This window comes from Tiliqua scincoides, chromosome 7, assembly GCF_035046505.1.
Source record: "Tiliqua scincoides isolate rTilSci1 chromosome 7, rTilSci1.hap2, whole genome shotgun sequence".
Classification (NCBI taxonomy): Eukaryota; Metazoa; Chordata; class Lepidosauria; order Squamata; family Scincidae; genus Tiliqua; species Tiliqua scincoides.
In genome coordinates, this window is record NC_089827.1 from 3,445,453 (window position 1) to 3,467,492 (window position 22,040).

At 44.3% G+C, this 22,040-nt stretch overlaps 1 protein-coding gene and 1 pseudogene across 1 annotated transcript in view; one reads left to right on the plus strand and one right to left on the minus strand.

Moving 5' to 3' along the window:
• Nucleotides 1-22,040, plus strand: part of CAMK1D (calcium/calmodulin dependent protein kinase ID) — a 204,879-nt gene that overhangs the window by 160,430 nt on the left and 22,409 nt on the right. The window contains exons 4-6 of the mRNA XM_066633689.1: nucleotides 700-838; nucleotides 7,206-7,332; nucleotides 20,853-20,928. Coding sequence (XP_066489786.1) covers nucleotides 700-838; nucleotides 7,206-7,332; nucleotides 20,853-20,928 — 342 coding nt within the window. The remainder of the gene's footprint in view (nucleotides 1-699; nucleotides 839-7,205; nucleotides 7,333-20,852; nucleotides 20,929-22,040) is intronic.
• On the minus strand, nucleotides 2,024-2,143 carry LOC136657859 (5S ribosomal RNA; annotated as a pseudogene).

The window sequence follows — 22,040 nt, forward strand, 5'->3', positions numbered from 1 at the left end:
CTTCTGGGAGTTTTCTTTTCGTGATTAGCTTCTGACACAATTTCTACCCCGAAACATATGCCATTTTGACATTTTCTTCTCATTTTCTTCTAATTTTAATTAACCGAAACGCTTCTCGTTCTGAATGCACGTACTGTGTTTTCTCGGATGTGTAGCTGAGCAAGGAGCACAATGTTTGGTTTTCTGAGAAGCAATTTTTCATGTTGGTCTGAAACCTAAGTAAAGATTGTTGGAAAGTAGTTCATTTTCTTCAATGGGAAAAAAAAGTTTGATTTGATTAGAAATTCTAGGCCAAGTGAAGCATGTGTTCTGCTAGCATACTCTGTTGTGTAACTGGCAGTGCACTCCATATCCTATCCCCTTTGCAGGCTTGATCTCCTGACATGGATCATCGTAGACCTGTGCCAGTGTTATCCAAGTTGACCTACTGCAGCTGTCGGGGCTTATCACAAGGCAAGGGAACAAATGTCCCCGTATCCTGAGAAGACCACAGACAGCCACAATTCCCCTGCAGGATTCAACAGAGCCCCATTAGCACCACTGCATTGCCATGTGGGAATTTAGTTAGGGTTGGGCTGTGTGCGTTTATGTGTATGAGAGAGAGAGAATTTCCTTTAACTTTCTTGCCATTGTTATTTACCTGCCAGGGACTTGTTCACTATGTATATTAACATTCCCATATCCTATGGTGTTATTCAGGGTATCTGGAGGTGAGCTGTTTGACCGCATTGTGGAGAAAGGGTTTTATACGGAGAAAGACGCCAGCACTCTGATACGGCAGGTCTTGGATGCTGTATACTATCTTCACAGAATGGGCATTGTTCACCGAGATCTCAAGGTAATGTGGCATTTATTAATTTAAGATGTGTTATACCTGTCAACTTTTGGCACAATAGCATATAACTCCTAATACTTTCTGGGTATGCTTGTATAGATATTTGCCATATCACTGAGGGCAGAACGAAATATTATGGGATGTCTGGGATTGCAGCTGAAACGGATGACTTCTCATCTTGCTCTCAGTCCCAACCTAATGCATAGTGAAACCCACCTTCATCCCAGGTCATCACAGAGTGTATCCCCAAAACTGTGGCCCACGTCACTATAAAGAGGAAACTCATGGCATGAGAACTGTAAAGAGGAAACTGTAAAGAGGAAAGTTTTCACTATAAAGAGGAACTTCATGGGGTGGTCAAATGACTATCGGTTTGAAAGTGAAACAGGGCACTCTCCAGTATGTGGTGGTTTGTACATTCTTCAGGAGGTCTTCTAGGTAAGCAGAAATAGGAAAGCTGATCTGTGGATGGGCGTTCAACCTGTTCTCCAATATGATTATTCATGACTGCAGCCAAATCTCATAAGCACTGATGCTGTAAACAGTTGGGACTCTGGTGCAATGTTCAGATTTCCACCAACTCTTTCCCCCAATTTGACTCTTTGAGGCAAGCAGGAGTTAGGGGGTCTTTGTGATTTTTCTTGCCCTGCTTTTTAGAGTGTTATTTTAATTCCGCTCAGGAGTTAGGTGCTTAGCATCATCTTTGGCTTTTACCAACCCAGCCTTATCCTGAAAGAATGTGATTTTCAGGAAATTGCTTCTAAGCGTTATTTCTGACACAGAAGCGTTGAAGAGCAAACACAAGTGATTCAGACAGCAGTCCGGATAAGCTGTTAATTCTTCTATACTTTGCACCTAGAGGAATTCCTCGGCTAAACTTTTTAAGCAAGTTAATCTTATTAGCAACACATGCCAGAGCAAAATATGAAACGTGACTCCAAGGAGGGCTTGAAAGGGGATTAATTTACAAATTACTTGGGAGTTTATATAAGGACACTGTAAGGAAAGTGGATTCAATAGGGCTGAGAATTCAGTGGCTTTGTCTTTCGTACTCCTTTATGGAGGAAGTTTCCAGGGCCAACTCAGCAGGTAAGCAAATGGGACAGCTCACATAGCTGCCCGGCATTGGGATCCCAGAGGGCCAACTGAACTGGTTGGCAACCTTCAGTCTCGAAAGACGATGGTATAAACCTACAGCACCCGGTATTCCCAAGAGGTCTCCCATCCAAGTACAAACCAGGCCTTACCCTGCTTAGCTTCCGAGATCAGACGAGATCAGGCATGTGCAGGGTAACAGTTGCTGCTACTAGCTAGTAAAGAGATCAGTAGGTACAACCTGACTAACACGATGGAAATTTAATGCTTTAGTGTTCATGCCCAGCTTGTGAGCTTTCCAAAGACATGTGACTGGCCAAGGTAGGGAGTAGAATGCTGGACTAGATGATCTCTTAGTCTGATTGAACCGAGCTCTTTTTATCTTACTCCACACAGTGAGTTGCAGTATGCGTGGATTCTGCATCCACGGATTTAAACAACCGCAGATTGAAAATACCTTTTTAAAAAAAATCCTACCTTCCTTCCATGCTGCCAGCGCTGCCCTTTGAAGCTAATCAAATGCGACTGCAGGCTCTGGTGTGCCACCTTTCCTGCTCTGCCTCTTTTAGCATCAGCGCATCATTCAAGCAGGCCACCTCTGGGCCATTTTCAAGAACCACGCAATTTTATAGGGATTGAGCATCAGCGATTTTTGGCATCCATGAGGAGTCCCAGAACCAACCCTCCATGGATACTGAGTGCCCACTGTATAGGCCAGAGAAATCAAACTTGTTTCATACAGAGGACTGAACTGTGGTGCGTGCTGAGGGCTGGAAGTGACATCATTAATCAGAAAGTGACATCATTGCAGATGATGGCCAGAAATAAGTACTTTGTTCTCACATAGAAACCAGTTAGCTGCAAATGGCAGAAGACAAAATAGCCAAATCTTGTTCATATTTTCAAAATACGAGAGCAACCAATTATCAAGTTGGGAGCACCTAATTTTAATCACAGCCAGATAAATTGCTTCCAAAAGGCACATTTGGCCCAAGAGCCTTATGTTTGACACCCCTAGAATAGGTCAATCTTTCAATGAAGCTTAGAGGCAGTTCACCTTTTCCCAAAGAGAGCTTGTTTCCTTCCAGGCTTACTTTATTTTTGTCAGCATGGTTTGAACTACTGTTTAGTGATTGGTAATGGGAAAAAATTTGGTGCACACCCAGGGCCTGTCTTACCCATTAGAGATGGCTTATGGAGAGCTATGCTGGTACTGACAGGTGCAAGGAGGTAGGGAAAACAAGACATTTCCATTCGGGAGCTCCAAAGTTGATGAGAGTTAATAAAAACATAGGAAATGCATCTTATTGAGCTGAACATCATACTAGAAGATAAAGATATGTGTCAGCTATAGGAACATATATTTGTCAGCTATACTAAATGACCATGCATAAATGCACTTGATTAGTTGTCAAAAATTATATATGTTTCTTTTATCCATAGCAAGTTGACTTAAAGTTCAAATGTATGGCATGATTTGATGAATATATCAAATTGGGTTTTCATTCATTTGTACAGGATGCAAGTCTACAGCCGATTTAGCAACTGCCTTATTTACTAATCGTCTTACTTCAAATGTAGCACCAGGAACACTAGAGATAAAGTTCAAATCAAAAATCAAATAGCTCCACAGATGTTGATTTTTTTTCCTTAAATGAGCACTGAATTACTGCACCTTGCGTAATTATAGATGATTGGCAACAGTTTATAGGAGAAACCACGCAGAAACAAAATGACTTCTCTGATTCCTGCTATTTTAATTAAAATTTTCAGACTTGAAAAAAATGCATCTATTTGGTGGTGGTCTGATAATTGTGGATACTGAATTAAGTCATTATGAACAGGAGTTTAAATGAGGATAGTGCGCTTAATGGAGAGGCCGTTGCTCAGTGGTAGAGCAACTGGTATACCTGCCGATGAGCCCAGATTCATTCCCTGGTATATCAATTTAAAGAATATTCATTGGAAAGGATCTTGGAGGTCATCTGATTCATGTAAGCCTTTTTCATGCTGTGACCCCCAAAAATAAAAAAAATAACTGAAGTATGAGACTGGAGACCTACCACCAATCCTGTTCCTTCTAGGGACCTGATCTGCCCCCATCGCCGCCTACCCCTGCCCCTGTCTGCCCTGTTTCCCCCTATGTTTTGTGTCTTCACAACAACCTTGTGAGGTAGCAGCCTAAGCAGGGCTGACCTTAGGAGCTACAGGGCAAGACAGCAAGAAGTGGCTGTTGTTGGCAACCTTCAGTCTCGAAAGACTCTGGTATCGCGCTCTGAAAGGTGGTTCTGGAACAGCGTCTAGTGTGGCTGAAAAGGCCAATCCGGGAGTGACAATCCCTTCCACACCGGGAGCAAGTGCAGTCTGTCCCTGGCCTGTCTCCCTGGCTATGGGCCTTCCTTCTTTGCCTCTTTGCCTCAGACTGTTGGCCAAGTGTCTCTTCAAACTGGGAAAGGCCATGCTGCACAGCCTGCCTCCAAGCGGGCCGCTCAGAGGCCAGGGTTTCCCACTTGTTGAGGTCCACTCCTAAGGCCTTCAGATCCCTCTTGCAGATGTCCTTGCAAGAAGAGGCTATGCAGGATTATACTGAGAACTCCGTTTTGATAAGGCAATCCATTATTGGATTGGGTCCAAGCCCTCTCTTGCCCAGGCTTGGAAAGTTTGCCACAGCCCCCAAAATGAGCCCCTCTCCAAGAGCTCCAACCAGCCCCATTGGAGCCCACCACGCCACAAGGTCTCACACATCCATGCGAAGGGAATAGCTTTAGGATTCCCCATTCCAAAGTTTAGGGCCTGTGCAGCCAACAAAGATGTGCATTCTTGTGAACTGTGAGAAGTTTGGGTTTTTAAAAATCTTTTTTTCCTGCCTCTGCTCCTGTTTTATTCTCAGCAGCGATCTGGTAGGGATTGGTGGGTTGCTTCAGGAATAAGGATCTTAAGAACATAAGAACATAAGAACAGCCCCACTGGATCAGGCCATAGGCCCATCTAGTCCAGCTTCCTGTATCTCACAGCGGCCCACCAAATGCCCCAGGGAGCACACCAGATAACAAGAGACCTCATCCTGGTGCTCTCCCCTACATCTGGCATTCTGACTTAACCCATTCCTAAAATCAGGAGGTTGCGCATACACATCATGGCTTGTACCCCATAATGGATTTTTCCTCCAGAAACTCGTCCAATCCCCTTTTAAAGGCGTCTAGGCTAGACGCCAGCACCACATCCTGTGGCAAGGAGTTCCACAGACCGACCACGCGCAAATCTTCCGCTTTGTCTCCTCACATGTGTAACATGGTCTTCTGCATCCCTCCACTGGAATGCCTGCCTCATATGGGCGACAAAGCAAAGCTTCAGATTTTATGTTAGGATGAGGTTGCTGCTGCCTTAAATGGTGGTGCAAGTCTTGACATCAGCTTTGGGTCTGACCAGGGAATGCAGTGATACTAAATGACCCCCATCTGTTTGGTGTCATTTCTTGGAAACCCCTGGCTGAACAGATTTTGGGTTTGTAATAGGAACATGTCAAATTGTGGTAGGAATTTGTACCACTCACTTGGCAGCCCCTTTCCTAGCACTATTGAGATTGTGTTGGCCGTTTTTCTCCGTCTGAATTTAAATACATTCAAAGAAGGGCAGCCCAATCCTAACCTGTGCTGGCGTAGCTGGGCTGAGCGGCCTACACCATATCCTGTGCAGAGTAGGAGCAAGCTAGAAGTCTCTTGACCATGTGTCAAGCCCCAGTGTACTCAGTGGGGCTGCTCAGATCTGCACCTTCTAAATCGCTGGCACAAGTCCAAGAAACCCTGTGTATGGCTTGCAGGCCCAGGACAGGAGTTAGGACACAATGGAGGTCTCCTTGGGGCAGTGGACTTTGTCCCCTTGCCTATGAGTAAGCTCCAGTTGCTGCTATGGGTCAACTTGAACCTGTACCAGCAATATCACTGGCGCAAGTCCGAGTTAATCCCTGTTCGTGGGTCAGGCCCAGGAAAGGGGATAGAATATGACATGCACTGGCACCGCATTCCCTCCTTGGCCCAATCCATCTGCCCCATCACCACTATCTCCCTGCCTCATTCCACACCCTACCCCTCCCTTTCCCCAGACTTACCTGCTCCGGCGGGCGTCCCTGCAAGCGCAGTGTGCACAGGAAGGCTCTGGCCTTACTGCCAGCATGCCAGCTAGAAGTACTCTTTACACTCTCACATAACACCAGAACCAGGGGACATCCACTAAAATTGAGTGTTGGGAGAGTTAGAACAGACAAGAGAAAATATTTCTTTACTCAGCGTGTGGTTGGTCTGTGGAACTCCCTGCCACAGGATGTGGTGATGGCGACTGGCCTGGATGCCTTTAAAAGGGGATTGGACAAGTTTCTGGAGGAAAAATCCATTACGGGGTACAAGCCATGATGTGTATGCGCAACCTCCTGATTTTAGAAATGGGCTATGCCAGATGCAAGGGAGGGCACCAGGATGAGGTCTCTTGTTATCTGGTGTGCTCCCTGGGGCATGTGGTGGGCTGCTGGCTGTGAGATACAGGAAGCTGGACTAGATGGGCCTATGGCCTGATCCAGTGGGGCTGTTCTTGCGCTCTTATGTACTGTCACAAACTGCTTTGCGGCACTTTTGCACTAGCAGAGCATGCACTCCACCAGTCGCTCAGTAGGATTGGGCCGTAAGCCCCATGGAATACGATGGTACTTACTTCTGCGTGAACACACCTAGTATTGCGTGGCTGCTTGGACTCTGGCCAAGCTACCTGCAGAGGCTCCTGCAGTGTGATTTATCCCCTTTTTTCATACCATTCATGTGTTGCTTGACCACGCATGATGTTTCAGCAGGAACCTCCCTGGGACTAGTTCACTGTTAGTGAAAGGCAGTTGGCTGCTTTCTGAAGTCAGGATGAGGCTTTTCTGACCCTTGCACAATTAATCGCACCTGCCAAAATCCCCCTTTCTGTGTAACTGTTAAAGTGGTATTAATACTAAAGGAAAGTGCAGTATTAAAAGTAGACGAGTTTGTTCCTCTGCTCCACCTGGTCATACTACCCTTACTTTATGGAGAGCGTATTTATCGCCTTACTTATGGCAATGATTTTCTGTACTGTTACATATCTGTCAAGCAGATATTCCAAATAATTATTGTATTGAGATATTGGGTGGCAAGTGAAACAGAAGTGTACGAGAGATATGTTATTTAACCCCAGACCCCTTTCATCCCATGTGGTCTCCTAGATTCACGTACCAGTGTGTTCCCCCCCCTTAATATTTCTGCAGCCTGAAAACTTGTTATACTACAGCCAAGATGAGGAATCTAAAATCATGATCAGTGATTTTGGACTGTCCAAAATGGAGGGTAAAGGCGATGTCATGTCCACAGCATGTGGCACCCCAGGATATGTCGGTAAGTGTTTTGCATCAGGATGATTCCGCATGAATTTTTTCAGCAATATAATTGCTTTCTGGACAATGGAGGGAAAGAAGCAGCAGCCGGTAGTGTAGCCAGAAGGGGGGCAGAAGCGCATTGCCATCACTGCCCAGAATGGCTCTGGCTGCAAGTGAGAGGAGCTGCTTACACAGGGAGGGTTTGGCACCTGCATCTACCATACTTACCGTGCTGCTTCCCCCTCTGACTATGCTACTGACAGCATCAGAAAGATTTCTCTTTGACACCACTGCTGCAGACAGTACAAAGGGGGGGATTCTCCTGGAGGGGAGGGGTTCTGGCAAGTAAGGGGACCCTACTCTGCCTCTCGAATATATGGCACCAACAGTGGTAAGTATCATCAGCGTGGGATGATTTATCTTGAGGCCAGTGTTGACTGTTGAAGTGAATGACGGCCTTCTGAACCTGGACCATCTTTTCCAGTTGCCCCACTGAAACAAAGGCACTTCAGTGTGCATATAGACAGCGCGTCTATCCTGTATCATGTTTTTAATTAAAAGGCTCAGATTCTTTTTTCCCCTACCTCTCTCCAAGGAACGTGCTGGTAGCTATGATATATGAGATGCATTTATTTTGAGGTTTCCAATGAGACAGTCGCTACTTACAGTAAATGAACCTTAAAAAGTAAGTCCATCTCTGAACTAAGAGCTCTGTACATTCTGTGATTCTTCAGCAGCTTGGAAAAACTAGGGAATCGGCATTGGGTGTAGAATTCAGCACCCTGAATCTTTCTCTTACAGCAACTATTATTAGCATTATCGTTATTATAATATTGTTATTTAACAATAATATTGCTAAATATTATTTAGTGCTATTATTATTATTTAGAGCAGTGGTTACCAGATTTTTTAGCACTGCAACCTACCTCTTCCTCCACAGTGGGTTGGTTTATTTGTTGGTTTATATTCTGCTTTATCTCCCTAACAGCCACACAAAGTGGCTTACAAGAATAAAAATGAAAACATTATAAAGCTGTAAAATATAAACATTAAATCCAGTTTACAAGCTAAACTAAACCTAAATATTGGGATGTGATGCTCAATGTGACACCACAAAGCATTCCTGGGAGCCTCTTGGGGGCAGCTTAGTTTAGTTTCACGAGATTCAATTAGAGATCTTGTTTCTGAAATTCAGAAAGCTTTCAGTTTTCTGAGAGCTAGGAAAGCTCATTTGAAAATTCTTTGTGTTACTAGCTCATCTCCCTTAATTAAATGTGCCTGGAGATCATTGATCAGAAACAATATGTCTCTAACAAGCAACTTTTTTTCATTCTCGTGATTGAAAAGTGATCGAGGACAAGAGCTTTTGACATCTATTTTCAGAAAATAATCTGATTATACTTGTCATAGTGATGCAGATATAAGGTGGTGACAGGGCTGTTTGGAAGTAGGGAGCATCTGAGCTTTATGAGGAATTCTGTCTTTTCAGCTAATGATTTAATAATAATAATAATAATAATAATAATAATAATAATAATAATAATACATGTATTTATATACCGCCTTTCTTGGTCGTCAGATTTCTCCTCAGACTTTATTCAAGGCGGTTTACATGGGCAGGTTGTTCTAAATCCCCGTAGGGATTTTTACAATCGAAGAAAGGTTCTATCTTTCAAGAACCACAACATTTCAGGTGGATCTTTTTGATCTGGTATCACATTCTGGCCTCCGATTTCCTCCCACACAAGCTGACAAGCAGCTCCTTCATCTCTCACATGGAGGGCAGCCAAGACGCTTCTTTGCTCACACCGAAGAGCAGGTGGAATAACTCGGCTCAACTTGTCAGCTGCTTCAAGGTCTCACCATTCACGGTGCCAGTGGCCTCAAACTGGCGACCCGCGGATGTTATCTTCAGGCAAACGGAGGCTCTACCCTCTAGACCAGACCTAGAGCAGCGGTTCCCAAAGAATGTGTCATGACACCCAGGGGTGTGGCAAGGCAATTAGTGGGGTGTCGCAGGACCCCCCCACCAGTAGCAATGTGAGCCACTAAATAGTAACAGGCTCAGCATGGCAGGCAGAACTGCAGCACACCGAAAGATGCTGGGAAAAAGCCCTGACCCTCTTACCTCTCTTTGAAGGCTCGTGTTCATCCTCCAAACCCAGAAGTGAGTTTTGCTTCATCTCCACTCACTTCTAGTTCCAAGAGTGTGGCAAGCAGCAGTAGGTTTAGGAACCGCTGTTTCCCAGTGATGCCAGTCAGGCCACTCTATACTGACTGCACTGTTGACAACAAAAATGGGTGTGTGGAATCCACATGACAAATTTGGCTAGAGAGCCAGAGGAGGGCATTGGATTAGGGCAGCCATTTTCAACCACTGTGCCATGGCACACCACAATGGTCCCCCAGTGTGCCACGGGAGTTTGTGGAGGGTCATTTATTAATAAGACCACTGGGGATATGAGCCCCCCACCAACAGCAAGGTGTGCCTTGTCAATTGTCCAAAAACGGATGGTGTGCCTTGACAATTTTAGTACCTTGTCAGTGTGCCATGAGCCAAAAAAGGTTGAAAATCATTGGATTAGGGACTGAGAAGAGCCAGCTTCAAATCCCAGTTCTGCCAAAGGCTCACTGGGTAGAGCTCACTGGCTTCTCTCAAAGCTGCTATGAGGATGCAGTGGAGAGAGAGAATAGGACTGTGTATGCCGTCTGAGCTTCTTGGAGAAGGAGAGAGGTAAAAATATAATGAGGTTTATCCACCCCCCATTTGCTTCTTTTGAAATTTCTTGGATATTTCACTTGAGCAAGAACTCCAAATTAACTTTAGGCAGAATTAGTAGCCACTCTGCCTTTTCAATAATTAAAATGTTTCTGATTTGACATCCATGATTATGTTTAATATGCCGCTAGTTTTTGTACCTAGTTTGTCCCACTCATTCATAAATTGCCAGGATAAATATGGCATTCCTAAAAGAAACAGACATCTGTATTGCATTACAGATGGCCTCTCTAGCCATCCTTATCTAGCATGAAACCAACTATTCTAGTGTTATTTCAGAAGAGAATGAACATATTCTCAGGAGCATAATGTTCAGTGCAGCCTTTGCAAGGCCAATTTCCTTTGGAGTGACTGGAGGAGCAAATGTAGACCTTTATTAAGGAGAGCAATTATGGAACTTTTCAGAAAGTGAACTGCTCCAAACTGTTAAGAAAAATTCTCATCCATGTGATTTTCTTTACCAAAGGCCCATGTGCAGTACAGATAACCCCTGTGAGTCATTAGTTGTGTGAACTCAACCCAAGTGGCTTGGCTTGGCTTACATTTACGTTATTAATGATGGCGATAATTTAAGGCTCATTAACATTTGCAAAACATCTGGGCATATTTAGCTGGAAAAGAATATTGGCATGCGGGCTCAGTGTGACATTTGTTCATTGCCCCAGTGGAATTATTTCAATTTGGATAAAAACTGTGAATAAATACATTTGTATTTTCATCCAGAGTAATGGAATACAGGCATCCCCCTGTATCTGCGAAGCCCGTTATCTGGGGATTCACTTATCCTCGGTTCTCTGTGTCCGTCCGTCCCCGTCCCCACTACCTATTTGTCTTCCTTTACTGTGGCTCCAAGCACTCCTGTCTCTGCAGAACACTAGTAGGGGGACGTGACAAGTAGGCAGCCTGAACACTAGAGGAGTTTCCTGCCTCCTGTTAGCATTCTCTTAGTCTCCCTCCATCAGCATTCCAGATGGCTGCTTCTTGTGTTCCTCTTCTAGCATTCTATAACAGGCTTCAAAGGTAGAGACAGAAGTGCTTGGTGCCTCGGGAAGTATAAGGTTCCCTTTTATCTGAAGGCCTTAGGAGTGGACCTCAACAAGTGGGAAACCCTGGCCTCTGAGCGGCCCTAGCATGTATGCCCTGCTGAAACAGAGACACCTGCGTGGGCTCGGTCATGTCATGAGAATGGATGATGGTCAGATCCCAAAGGATCTCCTCTATGGAGAACTCGTGCAAGGAAAGCGCCCTACAGGTAGACCACAGCTGCAATACAAGGACATCTGCAAGAGGGATCTGAAGGCCTTAGGAGTGGACCTCAACAGGTGGGAAACCCTGGCCCCTGAGCAGCCCGCTTGGAGGCAGGCTGTACAGCATGGCCTTTCCCAGTTTGAAGAGACACTTGGCCAACAGTCTGAGGCAAAGAGGCAAAGAAGGAAGGCCCATAGCCAGGGAGACAGACCAGGGACAGACTGCACTTGCTCCCGGTGTGGAAGGGATTGTCACTCCCGAATTGGCCTTTTCAGCCACACTAGGCGCTGTTCCAGAACCACCTTTCAGAGCGCGATACCAGAGTCTTTCGAGACTGAAGGCTACCAACATCAGTATCCAGAAGGGGGCCCAGAAATATATCCCCTACGAATACGGTGGGGACTCCTGTACTCTAGTACTAATCTCTCTGTATTGCTGTCCTTATTTCTGAACAAGCCATTTATCTCTAGAGAATGTTGTAACTCAAAATTCAACATTGTCATTTAATTAAAAACAAGATAATGTTAGCAATGTCAATGTTTTGGAACATACAAAAAGCCCCTAGTGCAGAAAGGGCAGCATCTGAGGCTCTGTGCACAATATATCTACACTGTCAAACAGATGGTCGGTGCTGTATCTGCTGGCACCAATTACCTGTTGGGGAAGGGTGGGAGAATCTATTCTAGGCATGCATATGAAGACATTCATATGTACACACACACGTCTGGGAGGTGATCCAGCACTGTGAGAATTGACAGGACTTTCCATCTCTTCTGCAGGGAACGTCATTTCCACAGCCCGTTGAATGATACAGGGATCTCTGTACTGGGAGTGTTATGGAAAAATATACTGCAAAGGAATCAATATAAAACTTATATATTGCTTCTGAAAATTAAACCACCTTGAATTGTGTTTTAAATTACATTTGCCTTTCTGAAGGTGCCACTTCCTCTCTGACACACTTTGTTCTTCATGGCTTGTTACCCAATGACACAAGCCTGCCACTCTGTGTGACTATGGCCTCCACTCGTTCTGCTATTGCTATTATTATTGGTATATAGGGCTTGCAGTGCTCATATTATTTATTTATTTATTTATAGAATTTATATCCCACCTTTCTGTCCCGGTAAGGGGCACTCAAGGTGGCTTACAAAAGAAATCATATAAAAGCATAAAATATATAAATATGCATAAAAAATAAAACATTTAAAAACAATAAAACGCAATAAAACTTGAACCCAACATTAAAATAAATAAAAAATATATATTAGACGGTTCTTTGCGATGTTCTCTATTAGACAGCTGAGTTGCAGGATCACCCTCATTATTTGCAGGTGTCCTAATGTTTGAAGAAAGGTATCATGTTGCTTCCTTTCCCGGAAAGGGAATGTATACATCACCAGAGGAATTGGGTACAGCAGGATCAGGGCAGCCCCATATGATTGTTCAAGGTGTGCACTGCTAAAGGGCACCACATCTAAGGGGAAACCATTCACATTAGAAGCAGGAGGAATGTTAGCAGAATGTCTCTTCCTGTGGGGAGGGAAGGGGCACCTTTTTCTAACTTTTTTCTAGCTACATGAGTGTAAATATAGTGCGCAACTCCCAATGGCATTTTGGACTTTAATTTCATTACGTTTTGAAATATAACATACACTCTAAGAACAATTTAAAGATCATTTCAGGCAAAGGGTTCATTATACAGTTATGTTCCCTGCGGCAGTTATCAAAACTGTTCAAGCAGCAGAGATATTTATTTATGGAACTGATGAAAGTCATAGTAGTCTCTTGAGTGGGGATTTGCCTATTCTTGGTTTCTTATTGTAAGTTTCACAATTTTAAGGATTTCTTTTAAGTCATACCAAAAGTATTTAAAGTAACATACCTATATACATTACTTTAAATACCAAGTATTTAAGTAATACAAAGTATTTAAAGCAATACCAAAAACAAAAACTCTGATGTGACTAGCTTCAGAGATCTTTGGTCATATTTTCTATCAATCTCATCCCTTCCAAATTTCCCATTTCATGGATGCATTAACAGTTTTCAACATTTGCTGTTGGCACTCAGCAGCAAACGCTAAATTTGATGTTTAGCGTCTAGGATTTAATCCAATTCCCCTTGAAGTATGTGGGAATGCAATGAAATTTTTTTTTCATTTCGGGGGGGATATTATTAGGCCTTTGCTATCTTTAATTTTCTTGTTCCAAGGTATTTGGCCTTATGACAGGCGACTTCACCACGTTTCTAAGTTGCTAAAAATCCAGTGGGGATCTCCGTTCATGAATTCCTTTCAACCGTATATGGCACGATAGGAAATGACTACACAATACAAATATCTGTCCCTTTTACTTTTTTACAGTTAATGCTATCAAAGTTGTCAGTAAGGACTGGAATTTCTTTGCTTTTTGGCATTATTCTATTTCTTATTTAGGCACTTGATGGCATTTTCTGCCACAGATCCTATTAGTATGGGTTACTTTGATTCAGTGGTGTAGCTGGAGTGCAAAGCACTAAGTTCAAAGCGCTAAGTTTCAAAGCACGAGGTTTTGCGGGGAGCCTCACCACAGCATGCAGACGGCCCTTCCCCCTCTCTTTGGAGTCCTTCCAGACAGGGGAGCAAAATGGAGGTGAATGCCAGAAAAGAATCCGAGAGGAGGCGAATGCTTTACATTTCTGTGAGAGACGCATAGACCTGGAAGCCCAATCCTATGGTTTTTCCACTGTTGCATGCAGCTACACGAAAACAGGCATGGGAAAATATTTTTCACAACCTCCCCATAAGCCTTCCAATCACCAATGGGTCTCCTTGAACCTGCACCAGGTCTTTAGGTGACAAAGGGGGGTTGCAGCAGGCTCCGGAAGAGGTAACTTCCGTCACAAATTACCTGCACCGAGCACGACCCCTCCAGTCTCTAACATGCATCCTGCCCTCCCCTGCAAGACCTCGTTCCACCCTCCACCTTACCCCATCACGTCCCTTCCACCAACTCACTTTCATTGACAGGTGCTCCACGTTCCCCCGTCACGGTCCAGACCGTTGCAACACATCTAGCGGCGGTCTGAAAGTGCGTGGCTGTGTGTGTTTTTAAATTACCATTTTCAACAGCCAGAAAGCATATTTTCAGCAGCTCACGTCCATAGGATTGGGCCGTAAATGGGTCTGAACCTGGTCCACTATAGAAACCAAAGGCAGTTAAAGTAGGAACTGGGTTCACCTTAACTATGACAGCTCTCATTAACCTTGATCGTTCGTGCAAGATTTTGTATGGTTCACAGAAAATTCATTTCAGTGCCCGCTGTACCCCATGTGAATACCATTATGGATACTTGACATGGTGGGGGTGTTAAATTAACAGCCCAATCCTGAGTAGTGCCTGCCCGCAGGGCACCGTGGTGCTGTCACAATTTTTTCTTTCACAGCACTTAGAATTGTAATTGCTGACAAGGCAACTGTTATTCATGCATAAACTGTAAGCCAACATTTTGCTTTGGAAGTTCAATAGCTGCTTTACATTTTAAAACAACTGAAGTCATACGGCTTTTAGATTCAGTGCTTAGCACTTGCAAATGAAAGCTGCAAGCACAGACAATATATTTAGCCAAAAATTCATTCAGAGAAGCTGTTTTTATAAGTTTAAGCAATTAACAAACAAAACCAATGCACATATTATAGGTTATTTGCATATATGTCATCAAGAAATCACAACAGTGAAATTGGAAGTGATAAATCTTAGTATTTAGGCCATGCATATTCATTATTTTCTACTCTTGATAAGAAACAGCTTGTTGGGGTTACCGCTACGTGTTCTGAGCAGGAGGCAGCAAGTTCGAGATGGTTGTCGTCAGATAAAAACGTGGCACCTGGAGATGCACAGTTTAGGTGAATGCAGGCAATAAAGTGCCTTGAGTGTATAAATGCCAGTCAGATCTGCATTGCACAGTATAGCTGCATTTTTAAATATGAAACAACGCGGTGCATAACTGTGGATAATAGTGCGTGCATGTGTGTGTGTACATGTGTCTCTGATATCCACAGATTCAGTATCTGTGGATCCAATTATCCACAGTTCCCTGCGCACCTATACCCATTACCTTTGTTTATCTTGTTTACACTCAGTGGCGTCGCTAGAGGGGGTGCAAAGCACTAGGTTTTGCAGGAAGCCTCACCGCAGTGTGCAAGGGGATCCTTCCCCTACCCTTTTTCGGTCATTCTGGGCAGTGGGAGCAAAACAGAGGCGTAAACCTGGCTCCAAAAAGGAGGGGGAGAGGCCCCTTGCACACTGCAGTGAGGCTCCCTGCAAAACTTAGTGCTTTGCACCCCCTCTGTCGACACCACTGTTTACACTGGTGCAGTGCAATCAAGTATCTTGCTTTTACGGCACGTAATAAGCAGAAAGCTTACTGAGAGACAAGCAGGCAGGCAGCCTGCAGCTAGAGGGGGACGACCAGCGAATGTTAATGAGAATTAGGAAGCAGGCAGTGTTTGCTGGGCTGTCTCCTCTATGTTGTGTGTGCTTAAATATGAGCAGAATAGTTGTTACGTTTATATATAAATGCATTGTGAAAACATCATATCTGCCAGTATGCAGGAAGATGAAATTATCCACAGCCTTAGCTTTTGCACATCCTTGGTTCTTGGGTACCTTTTTTAAAACCCTAATTCCTACCCTTCAGTTCCTGTGGCGTCTTTGATTCCGAACGACAGGTGGCCAGCCCTCTCTGTGACAACCCTGCGACTTCATTAGTCAGCTCTCGCTGGAAGGGCAGTGACAGCTGTCTCACTTGAGTCCCTGCGCAGGAGACCTAACATCTCATGGTGACACACTGCACTAGATTGCTGTCTCGTCCCCAAATCTTCCATGCAGCAGCCTGTCGCTGTGGAACTGTCAGGATGTCTTAATGATAAAAGTGAATTGAAGTTGTTGTGCAACACTTCTTTTTTTCCAAGTTTCTAGACGTTTGCGGTTGTTTCTTGGCAGGAAATGGATTGCCTTCCATCAGTTGCTTCTTTCCTTGTTCTTAGTTGCCATCCTCTGATCTATCACATACTGATTATGTGTATGAATCATGGTCTAAAAATAATGATTATGGTCCAAAAATGGTCTTAAAATCTTTCAGATTGTGAATATGGGGGCTTATGCCAGGAAAGTGGCAATCAGAGGTGGCTCATATTTGTTCGCAGGTATATTGCTGGCCTCCTGCATCCATTTGTCAGCTGCTCTCATAAATTCACGGGATAGGCAATATACTTGACCTTTTCCTGTTAGTCTTAGCCCTACCTTGCTGAAATTCTAGATTGTCTTCTTAGTTGGAGTTTACCCATATGTGTCAAAATGTCCACATATATAAGGAACATAAACCCTTTCCCAAAAAGTTTCTGAGTGATGATGGGTCCATACAGACTGTTTTATTCTCCAAACAGTCCTGATTGCCTCTAGTGTACACTCTCCTGGAAATAACATATGAACTAAATGTTCATGGATGTGACTCTGCTGCCTAATCATAGTGGTTAGAAAAAGTTCTACTATGACCACAGTACATGCCATCAAAGATTTTATAAGTGCCTAGTTCAGCGATTTTCAGTGTTTTTCTTCTCATGGCACGCTGACCTCTGTGGTCTTCTGTATGGTCTTTGCTTCTTGCGATGCCACTTCTGGTTTCCGTGAGACTCTTCTGGGTTCTGTGGCTCTCGCTCTGCTGGCGGAGGAAGAGGGACAAACAACTTGTTGCTACAGACAGTTGCTCTAGAAACAGAGCTGCAGTTTTTCATTGATTTTCAACTGCTGTGCTCCAAACTCCCGCGGCACACCTGTGGACCTTTTGTGGCACATCAGTGTGCCGTGATACAGCAGTTGAAAATCACTGACCCAAGTTCATGCATTACATTTCCCACCAAAACAAGCCTGGAATCACTCCACATAGAAGAAAATATACTTTGAGAAACTGTGCCCTGAAACTGTGTGACACAAGATTCTGAAGGCAAATTCACAGTCTCTCTGCTACTTTACCCACTTGTTACTGTTGTCTGCCTATCCTACATTAATGCTCGAGCTGAAAGTGTGGATTGGACCTTCAGACTATTACGTTTTTCAATTGCACTTCTAGCAAGCAGTGCAAGAATACAGCTCCGGTGCATATGAGTGAGGGTAGGGGAACCCTGTAAACAGCTTCATGTGTGTGAAGAAGTGGTGTAGCTAAAGAGGATGCACAGCACTAAGTTTTGCAGGGCACCTGGCTGCTATTCACCTCCCTGCATTTGCCTCTGTTTTGCTTCCACTGCCCAGAATGGCTCCAAAGGGGAGGAGCAGTGCCTACTTGCATGCTGTGTTGAGGCTTCCTGCAAAACTTAGAGCTTTGCACCCCTTCTAGCTACACCACTGATTATAGCTACTCACCCATGAACTGGAAAAGCATGTAATTTTTCTTCACTTGACAGAGGAGGTGCAACCCCCTCCTCTGACATTACACTGATCCCTTGAGCAGAGTAACACATCTGTTATGTGTGTGAACAGATGTGAATATTTGTGAATGGGGGCTATTTGAAATCTTTTATGAAGCAGCTCCAACTGCATAATCCTGTGCATGTCTACTCAGAAGTAACTCCCACTGTATTCAGTGAGCTTACTCCAGGAAAGTGTGCATAGGATTATAGCCTTAGTACGCTGCTGCAGACACTACTTTCTGTTAAGTGAAGGATACTGTGAGGAGGTATTCTTCAGCCAGTCACAGCTTTCAGTGATGGATGACAGCAGGCAAACTTTCAGAATGTAGCTCTCCTACAGACTCATATTGGTATTATACCAGTTTAATAGTCCTGGCTCTCCCCAGGAATCTTGGAAATCATGATTTTTTGCATTTATTAGCCTGTAAAGCAGCATGTGCACAGATGGTTTTATATATATATATATATATATATATATATATATATATATATATATATATTACTATGTACATACCAATATATAAACCTGGCACCTGTAAGCAGTCTTGAGTTGTGAACTCATATTGGTTGCACAGCTGCCTTGCTGGTTGCTTCACACCAGGCCCAGATATGAGGACCTCCTGCCACATCCTGGCTAATAACAATCTCAAGCCTGGGATGCCAAAAACCTGACCCCCCTCCAGGATGCGGCTCACAATCTAACATGTTTAGCATGTTGACCATTTTCGAGTGTCTCAGCAACCCTAGTGGCTTTGTCGTGATATCAGCCACATTCTGTTCAGTAGGGCAACACACAAGTTCAATCAGTCCCTCTGTTACACACTGTTTCACATTCTGGTATCTGATATCTGTGTGCTTGGATCGGGTCCTTTCCCTTTGGGACTTTGCCGTGGCGATGCAGGCTTCATTGTCCTCATTAACTACAATGGGTCCCTGCATTTCCACCCCCATGTCACACACCATCTGTTTGTACCAGGTCAATTCACTACACAGCAGTGACAGGGCCCCATACTCTACCTCAGCCGAGGACGGAGACACATTGCCTCTCTTTCCGCTGATTTTAATCCAGTATGTTCTCCTCTCTTTTTTGGTCACTGTCCCTCACCAGATCAGTCATCTAAATATTTTGTTACCCTAATAAATCCCTCCCTTCGAAGGGCTTTTATGCTCGCGCGTTTCAACATTTTCCCTTCTTCATATCACCTTGGCAGTTTTTCCCATATTTCTCGGAACCTCAGATTATGCGGCTTTTGTCATCTCGAACCGGACACACTTGATCCGTATTCTGATCTATTGCCCAGCGCGCTGTACACTCCAAAAGCTGTATTTGGAGCCCTTTTTATGTCATTCTGCCGGTCCATTTATTGATCAGAATGCCATTATGTCAGAATGCCAGATGCAGGGGAGGGCACCAGGATGAGGTCTCTTGTTATCTGGTGTGCTCCCTGGGGCATTTGGTGGGCCGCTGTGAGATACAGGAAGCTGGACTAGATGGGCCTATGGCCTGATCCAGCGGGGCTGTTCTTATGTTCTTATGATCCCCTTTTTGTTCTGCTTAGTGATAATCAAGCAAACATTACTATAGCAGTTGCTAGGTTTTTATCCCAAATTATTAAAAATTTTCCCCCCTTCCTAAAAATTTCCTTTTACTTTTTTTTCTTCCTCCTTTATTTTTGGATTATTTCCCTCCTCCTCCTCCTCCCTGCTTCACTATGTTTACCCTTTTAGTGATCGTAATAATTTTTGTGTTGTTTTACTTTGTTTATTTGTTATATGCCAATAAAGGTTGTGATGATGATGATGACAGAGACACATACTTTTGCCTTATCGACCTCCAGCCTGTGACCACACCTCCCAGGCAAATGACAAGTCCAGATGCGGACTGCCTGGTGGTGATGTCGGACGCCCAGTCCGCATCCATGTAGGCTGTTAACTTCAAACCATTCTCTGGCTTGATAGTAAGGCACCGGTCCATTGACCCTTTTTAATACCTCAGTATCCTTTTGGCTACTCGCCATTGCCTCTGAGTAGGCTTTTCCACATGCCTGCTCAGAAGGCCTGTAGCTGCCAAAATGTCAGGTCTACCCCAATTTCCAAGATACTGTAGACTCCCAATTAGGGATAGGTAAATCTCCTTGCTGAATTCTGGGCTTTCAGCATCATCCCCTTTCTGGTAGCTGAGTTGCATCGGGGCTTTTACTGGCTTGCAGCCTTCCATTTTAGCTTGTTCTGCAGGGGCCAGTCCCAACACTTCTCTGTAGTTTTGTGGGACCCTTACATTGCACACCACCACATTTGGTGTAAACCTCTTTACACCAAATGTGTAAAGCTTTGCCCTTCGTAGCCCTTTCAGATCTCCTGGGGATCACGGGGCTTTGCCTTTCAGGTGTTTCTGTTTCTGTAAGTTCTGGGGTTAACTCTTCTCCCTCTGTCTTGGGCTTCACCTGCAGCAGGCACAACAACCCACACCCAGGAGTCTGTGCTTGCCCCATATATACTGGGGCCAGCCAATGTGTAGGGCGACCTCATAGTCACAAGACAGCCTTGTGACCCACTCTGATTGGCTGTCCAGTGGTGCATTGCACCACTCCACCATAGCCTACGTGACTCTGCACACATCTCTCCCCAAGTCACGTGACTTCCACCTGCAGCAGGCACAGTTGATTGCACAACCAGTAAATGACACAAAATCCAACGAAGAAGGCCAGAGACCTGAAGAACCAATGCATTGCCGTAATTCTTTTCAACTGACCCTGAAGTCAAATCTTGGAGTTATGAACCCTTCCAAGAGGTTCATATTGGTTGTTACATCCTGGTTACAGACCTGATCCTTTTCTAATTTGCTGCGCTGTGCTCTTTTACCTGACTACTTTTTTTATCTGACTACTGTTTTTATGATATGTTGTTATGTTTTTATCTGTTTTTAAATTATGTTTTTTAATTTGTTTTAACCTTGTTTGTAAGCCACCTTGAGTCCCTTCAGGGAGAAAGGCGGGGTAAAAATAAAGTTAATAACAATAATAAAAAATAATAATATTGACTTTTCCCCCCTTTCTTTTTACAGCTCCCGAAGTCCTTGCCCAGAAACCCTACAGCAAAGCAGTGGACTGTTGGTCCATTGGAGTTATTGCGTATATTCTGTGAGTACTGTCAACTGAGCTCATGTTACTGATTTCCTGATGAGTCTGTGTCAACACTGGTTTTCAATGAGGGAGAGCAAAAATATTGGAGCTTCTGAATGTTTTGTGTACATCCTTCCCAAGCCATTGATGATATCAACACTGAGTCATTGACCTGGCTTAGACTGTCGGTCATTCCCCACATTCACCTGTAGGACTGCACAGGATTATGGCAGGTTTGCTTACATCGTGCCATCCCTAAGGGCAAACATAGCAACATTGTCCTCACTGGACAGAAGGGGATGTGTCCCCAAGCAAACAGGGGACTTCTCCGGTTTTCTCACACAGTGCTGTGGCATTTCCAATACGGACACCTAGGCTGCAAGATAGCATTCGTTGCAGTTTGCATCATAGCACTGGAAGACAGGAAGAGTTGCCCAATTGTACATTCCCTGTACAGGGAATGCAGAGACACATTCCCAGCTTGCAGCAGTTTCATTGCCTTCTCTCACAGTACCAGGAAGAGATGTCTTCCGGTTGCCTAGGTTGTGTGAGCCGTTCCCTCCAGCTGTGTGAACATTTCTCCTCTGTATACGGGCTGCTCTCTTGTGCATTGCTGAAGGGGGTAGGACTTTTAACAGCACATGAACATGGCTGCGAAGTCGGGGTTTATTTTGCCCCAGCCCTCGTTACAACATTCTAATAACATTGGTGGTTGCAATTTCTGAAATCCCCATCAGGGCACCTGTTTAACATTGGTGCTCATAGTGAACCTGTGCCTGCCCAGCCCTTCTTCTGTTTTGTCCACACACTCTCCGATCCATCACCACCTGCAACTTCTGGGGCATTCCTGGGGCCCTCTTATCATAATAACTCCTGTACCGCATTACTTGAACTACGACAAGATGTGGTGATGGCCAATTTCTGTGATTGCATCGAAAAAGGGTTAAATAAATTCTCAACTGCTGTGAGTCATAGTAAGTATGTGGAACCCCGTTGTACAGGCTTAGCATACATCTGACTACCAAGTGCTGCAGGCAAGGAATAGGGGAGGACTGGCATCTGAATTCCAGAGCCAGCTGGGTGACTTGACAGAGGAAACAAACTAAATTCATAGTCACACTTCAGCAGGA